Source organism: Lygodium microphyllum, chromosome 5 (assembly GCF_053477565.2).
Source record: "Lygodium microphyllum isolate KBCC chromosome 5, Lygodium_microphyllum_v1.1.10, whole genome shotgun sequence".
NCBI lineage: Eukaryota > Viridiplantae > Streptophyta > Polypodiopsida > Schizaeales > Lygodiaceae > Lygodium > Lygodium microphyllum.
In genome coordinates, this window is record NC_141139.1 from 157,710,380 (window position 1) to 157,717,483 (window position 7,104).

A 7,104-nucleotide genomic window follows, 5' to 3' on the forward strand; every position below is an offset into this window, starting at 1 on the left:
AGTAGAATCACGATTACAAACGGCCTACTCCTCTTGAATAAATCTGAATGTGGGTTTAGTACCTGGAGGCAATCTACCATTGACGAATGGAAGTCAAGGGATGCTTGTGAATAACCTTAATGGGAGAGGAAGCACTACTAAAACCAAAATTTTAAACCGATGTGCCTCAATAAGGTCATCTATGATACCTTTTTTTACTAGCTCGTTGTTGGGTATCTAAGACAAATGATTGCCCTTATAATAGTGTTTCCATTTTTAGAGTACCGAGAAGTCAAATTCAAGAAGAAGTAGCAACCATCAAGCTATCCAGCCAGTAGCACATGGCTTAAGGTACGACAAAACTTGTTGATCCACGAAGAAAGTGAATGACATTGCCAGTAAATAATGATGTGATTTCTTCATAGCAAAACACCATTGTCAATGCTTCCCTCTCAATGATAGAATAATTCATTTCAATATCCATGAGCTAGAGCCTAGCAAAGCTCACTACATAGTTAAAATTGTGCTCTTTGAGTTGGCACATCACTGCTCCCATGGTAAACCTTTAGGTTGTCAATGTACATGAGGAAGTCTATGTTCCAATTTGGATCTCATAGAATTGGTGCTATTATCAAATCCTTTTTCAATTCCTCATGGGCACATTGGCATTTGTGTCAGTCTACTATAAAAAAATCAATAGCTTGTATAGAGATCGAGTGACTAGTGTGTAGTTTAGTACAAATTGTCAATAATATCCCATGTGGCTCAGGAAGCATTGAAATCCCTTGTAGTTCATTGATGGTGGAAATTCAACAATGACTTTGACTTTTGAAAAGTTAATTGCAATGTCGTTCTTTAATATTACATGCCCTAGGATGCATGTTAACCCCAAGTCGAGATGGCGGAGAAAGATGGCTGAGAAATGAAGGAAAAAGTGAAAAAAAGATGGAAAAAGAGCAAAGACATGCAGGCGGCCTCTAAAGCTAAGCTGGGGCAAAAAGTGCAATTTTAAATGAAAGGCGCCTCAAAAAGCTTTAAAAACTCTTGTAAAATAGCGCCACGCTCCCTCTTGTGCCATTTGTAAAAGAATAGACGGGTATAGGTTGAGGTATAGGTTGAGGCCATGAAGCAAGAAGAGGGAATTAGAAAAAGGGACCTTACCACAATGGCCGGTCATGTAAAAAGTGATGGGCGCCCATGGGAATTTAGGGTTTTGTATATAAAGTTCAAAAAGTGAATGAGAGCTCATTCTTTGGTGTGTGGCTAACAAGAGTTCTCTTCTTCTCTTCTCCTTGCTTGTGTGTGCTCTTGAGAGAGGGAGTCTGAGAGTGTGAGGGAGTGAGTGTGTGGGAGTGAGGGATCAAGAGGGTGAAGCTCTTCTTCTCTTCTTCTTCTCTTCTTCTTTCTTGTGTATGCTCTCAATGTGAGAGTGTGAGAGAATGAGTGTATGGGAGTGAGGGATCAAGAGGGTGAAGCTCTTCACCATCTTCTCTTCTCTTCTTCTCTTCTCTTCTCTTCTCTTTTCTCACGCACGTAGCTATGCTGGATGGAGCTTGGAGATGGAGGAGGCTTGAGGATGCTTTAGGTAGCATCTAGGATCATGGAGCTATCAGTGTGTGCGAGAGAGGAGGCAACTCATTTCAGCATCAAGGTAAGCTCACTACACTCGTAGGATCGACGGTGCATTGGCTAGGTGAGAGATAGCCATTAGAGCTCACTTGAAACACTTGAAACAATAAGCGGTCCATGGGTCTTGGCGATTGAGCATGAGCTCCCTCTACATTTTGGTTCTATTGCTAGGACCAACGGATTCAAGCTTGAGCACTTGCGCGCCTCATATTGAGCATCGAAATAAGGGATTCGTCTCCAAATCGGAGCTTGAGATAGGTAGGAAGTTGGGTTTTTTTATCTTCAAAGCAAGTAGGTATTTTGGGTTATTTTGTTTGTTTGATGATTGGAAAAAATGGAGAAATCAATTTAGTTTTTTGCTTTCGATTCTTGTTGCATTTAGCGTAGGTTAGGATTAGGAAATCAAATCGAAAAAGGGTAGGGTTTACCATTGCAAAACATGGCAAAACAGGGCACAAATCATGCAAAAATGGCAAAAAGATTGCTCGGATACTTAATGTTGGAAAGTAAGTGATTTGGAGCATCCAAACCTTACCTGGGAAGCGGTTTAAGAGCCAAGAGGCTAAGGGAGAGCTCATTTGCAACCCTTGCAGTGAGTGAGTGAGTGAGAGAGAGAGAGAGAGAGCGCAGAGAATCAATTCAATCTTGTCGCCGGAGAGCCTACCGATCGCTTCATGTATATCAATCACTTCCCTTTGCACCCTAGTTGTGATTTGGAAGGTTGTGTGTGAAATGATTAGCTAAATCATCAGTTTCGATGAAAATCGCCTCGGTGCTACCTAGTCGTGCACAACTCGGCCCGTTCAAGCAGTCGGTTTCTGGGCCGAGTCCCAGAATCGGCCCTCGACCCTTTGTCATTCGGTCAACTTGGCCCAAAACCCTACTCGGCCTATCCAAGTGACATCACTCGGCCCCACTTACAAACTCGGCCCTCAGCCAACCATCCTGCTCGGCCCTCTACCTGGCCCTCGACCCGTCCGAGTGACCCAATTTGGCCCTCGGCCCGCACAAAACTTGTTGAGAAAGTGAGTTTGGCAATGCCAAATCATTGGGGGTGAGAGGTGAGATGGTGTCACTGATTGTACATTGAGGAGGGGTGTTGAAATGTGCAATGTCCAATTACTGCAGACAACCAATACATGACCTTCTTGTCTTTTGCATTCCATTCCTTTCGTGCCTTTATCTCTTCTGCAGTTGGAGGATCACTCACCTCCGGCTCCTTTTCTTCACCTGAAACGAACTCGTAGAGGCCTTTTCCAATAAGAAAGTTCGTGACCCGGAACTTCCATGAAGGGTAGTTGTTCTTGTCGAGCTTCTCAATGATGGGGCTTCCACTATTCTCTGCCATTATCACAAGAATAATACCAAACAGCAAGCAAATCTTCTGCAACCCTCGACCTGTAGTGCACAGCAATACACCAGACAGCCTTTTTCACTGTCTGCTCAACAATACATGCAATCTGCAACCAGTTTGCAGATAAACCTTGTGTTTACTCACTGGTAAACACCTTTGATCTTACAGATCTGTAATCTGTAACCTGCGCACCCACTTTCGATCGATACAGTCGAAGTCACAGCGTACCCTGAAACTGCTGTCCGCAACCTTGCGGCTCTAAAACGGGCCCTGAAACGGCCTCAAATGCCCTAAATAACTGCGGGTAAGCCCTAAAGGGCTTATCTGCAGAATATATAGCGCTCTTCGCGCACACCAAATCTCACTGCAATCTGAGATTTTTGCTCTGCCCTGCTTCCGGTGCCTCCACAGGCACTATCCAAGAGAAAGAGTGGAAGGATGGGAGAGCTTCTTACCCGTAGCTTGCTTGCTCGAACCTTGCTTCTTCTCCTTTGCTTCAACCTTCGAAATCAGCCTCTCTCTCTGTCTGTGGCTACACTAATCTACCTAAGCTTAGCGGATGACCAGCTCTGATACCATGATAAGAAACTAAATGAGACCGCCACTAAGCCTAGGGCAATGCAAGATTAGTGCAATGCTATGGAGGATCAAAATACACAAGGAAATCCATAATGGAGAGACAACGATGTAGGCAACACTCAACAATATATTCCAATGCTTAATGATCATACAGTGGCAGGTCTCTTATATAGAGAACCTCAAGACAATAGCCTGCTATGTGGCATCCTCTGATCCACATTCAACTTGTGGTAACCCTTGTCCCACATCTATCCATGAAGTCCACATCCTCCTATGTGGCTACCATAAATCACACAATGATACCCCTCTAGGGTACCAATAACAATATTCCAATAATTGGACATTGCACATTTCAACACCCCTCCTCAATGTACAATCAGTGACACCATCTCACCTCTCACCCCCAATGATTTGGCATTGCCAAACTCACTTTCTCAACACTCCCCCTCAATGACAAATTGGAGTGTTCAACAAATGTGTGTGCATGTGTCTAGCAACCTAGACACCTCAAGTCCATTTCGAGCACCATGCTGCTCGGGCGGAACCACCCAAGTGCTTTTTAGACACCCCATGTGTCAGGGAGAAGGAACCAACCCAAGTAGTGCATCATCAATGTACACTACTCCTGCACACCACAATCAAATATCCTTTTTGAGCACCCGTGGGCTCGGGCAGAGGACCCTCATAAACATGGGTGAGAGAATTACATCCATTTTATGTCCATGCAAGGGCAAGGCACCCGCAAATAAAGGTGTCATAAAAATACATCCATAGGTATAGATTGTGAATGAGCACATCATTGTTCACAATCTTTCAATACATGTGTCACTAGTTTTGACACAAAAATATCTATGCCATATATGCCATTGACTAAATATGTGGCTCTTGCCACAACCAAGATTGACATATATTTTGATTCCCAAAGATATTCCATATGAAGATTCATCTTAGGGAGTGGTATGGAAAGGATAAGAGGCTAAGGGGCTAAGGCTTGTTTCAAACCACACAAGATAAGATCATTTATGTAGCCATACGTTCCCAACAGTCTCTGCACCTCGAAATCATCTGGGCTGCAGATTTCGATGCTGTTGATGACGGTCGGGTGGCGAGAAGGAAGTGACTGAGTCTTCTGAGTGGCCTTGAAAGAGCTCCATTTGGTGAAACCCCACGAGCCTGACTGAAAGAAGACGCCAGTAGAGGAGCCCAATTGATGATACCCAACACCAACACTTCCAACGGAAGGCAGAACCAGGGCTGCCATCGCGGGGCGGAAGGCTCACCACTCTCTCCACCGCGCTGAAACAGATCACGCTTATTCCAAACATCTTCCTTATAAGCAAGGATAACAATGGCAACCTCGTGATCCATTTTGAGAAGGGCAGTGCCGGCTCCTTCTTCAGTATCCCCTTTCACTGCAATCATTTTTCAATCCCAACTTGCTTGCGTAGTGATCGTGGTGCTTAAACAGTGAGTCTGATAACTTCAGTGCTCATCTGAAGTGAACAGATTATTGAGTCCTGAACCAAGGGCTGCTTAGCTCAGATATCTACCACCTGAGTCTTTAGGGATACCAATGATACTTGCTACCTCTGCTGAAATTAAACTAATGGCAGAAACAAACGTGCACCAAAGTATGATGAAGAACTCACTGCTCTGCACCGGAGGAAAACTCTTACAGCTCATCCTCCATTCTCAGATATTCGCCCACATCAGACTGATGGTAAGCAACAATACCGTTTGGGTCAAGCTTTCTGCAATCCTGTGTGGATTTCGCAGCGACTCCAAAGCCAAGGGGGATATCAGACATGGAGAAGATGACAACACCCTGGTTCTGCTGGGTGTTATCGGTGATGCGAGCAAGGCCGCTTTTGAGGACGTGGTTGCCGTACAGGAAGGACATCTCGGCGGACGGCTTGAGCCAAATTTTGAACTTGGCATGTGCGGCGAGGAGGTCAAGGCAAGAGGCGACGAGGTGAAACTTGCCGGATTTCGTGAATTTGCCGACGCAGGTGCCGAGGCCCACGAGCTTGTCCCTGGAGATGTTGGTGGCCTTCTTGACCAGGGCTTCGCTGACGTAGTAGACGCGGTTCTTGTGCAGGCGGAAGCAGTAGCGACCGGGGGAGGACGCAGAGGAGGCCCCTTCCAGGGCAGACCTCTCTACCAGGTGCTTCAGGTTGGATCCCACAAACTTGTGGAGTTTCTCAAACACCGCCGTCGTCTCCTGCTCGTCCAGAGGCCGCATCTCTCTCTCTCTCTCTCTGTCTGTGGCTACACTAATCTACCTAAGCTTAGCGGATGACCAGCTCTGATACCATGATAAGAAACTAAATGAGACCGCCACTAAGCCTAGGGCAATGCAAGATTAGTGCAATGCTATGGAGGATCAAAATACACAAGGAAATCCATAATGGAGAGACAACGATGTAGGCAACACTCAACAATATATTCCAATGATTGGACATTGCACATTTCAACAAAACTTGGCCCTCAGACAAACCTCATTCAGCCCTCAACTCGTGTGCCTCAGCCCATCCGAGTGACCCCATCCAAGTGGGCCTTTTTGGCCCGTTCGAGTTAGCACCTCGGCCCGTCCGATTCCACCCTGTCTAAGTCATCCATTCGACCCTCAGCCCGTGCGCCTTGACCCGTCTGAGTCACCCACTCGGCCCCTGCAGTTCGGACAAGTTGGGCCGAGTGTGGAATTTTCCAAATTTTCCAGAAATTTGACCAAACCCAACTAGAGCTTAGTCTCACAACATGTCGCGAGTCCTTCTAATACTCAGAACTCGATTCTGGAGCAAGAAATAGGCAAAATCATAAGGCGCAGCCGCTTAGCAGCTTGCGTAGCTGTCGCGAGACCTAGAGTCCTAGAGACAACCTGGTAAGCCATAAACCCTGACCGTGAGCAAGGCAACATAGCATGAAAACCCAAAACCCTATCAAGACGGACAAATAATTGATCGACAAGCCTATCAGGCCCAAAAGGAAGCGAGAGTGTGTAAGACACTTAGATATTGTTTGCCGCACTCGCCTTGAATTTTCGCACTTGAAGCACACTTAAGGAAAACTGAAAGCCTGATTGAGCACAAGTGCATATGAAGGAACACACACACTGAGAGGAGATAAATTGAGGATTATATTTAATGCATCAAGAAACTCACTCAAATAAGAAACTCAAGGAACCCACCAATAGGAGAACACCCAAAGACAAACAGACTATCGACACATGGAGTAGGATCAAGCAAGCGGCACCAAAGAGGTGGATTTGACAAACTTACTCAACCTGATCGATAGCTTGGTGGAGCACGAGAACATGACGATGGCAAAAGAAAACCTAGACCGTAGGCCGAACGAGGAACTTGACTTAGGAGTCTTCCCAGAGGCGATTCATCAGCTGGTTAGTAGCTACGATGCACACGCCCGGTATGAGCACCGTAGCAGGACAACAGATGCCATCATCACAGACTTAGAAGAGGAGAGGAAGCTAGCCCACAAGGCACTGAAAAGCATAGTAGAGTACAACAAAGACCAGGATGCTAGGAGCCAAAGGCAAAGCACAAAAT

The 7,104-nt window shown here is 45.8% G+C and overlaps 1 protein-coding gene across 1 annotated transcript; it reads right to left on the reverse strand.

Moving 5' to 3' along the window:
* Window positions 1-4,486: 4,486 nt before the first annotated feature.
* Window positions 4,487-5,982, reverse strand: LOC148036586 (uncharacterized). Its single transcript, XM_087678573.1, has one exon. It carries the CDS (start codon window positions 5,781-5,783, stop codon window positions 5,214-5,216), a length of 570 nt encoding a protein of 189 aa, XP_087534699.1. The 5' UTR covers window positions 5,784-5,982; the 3' UTR covers window positions 4,487-5,213.
* Window positions 5,983-7,104: the final 1,122 nt, after the last annotated feature.

Coding starts and splice junctions, on each gene's coding strand:
- LOC148036586 (XM_087678573.1), bottom strand. CDS start 5,783: ATGCGGCCTCTGGACGAGCAGGAGACGACGGCGGTGTTTGAGAAACTC.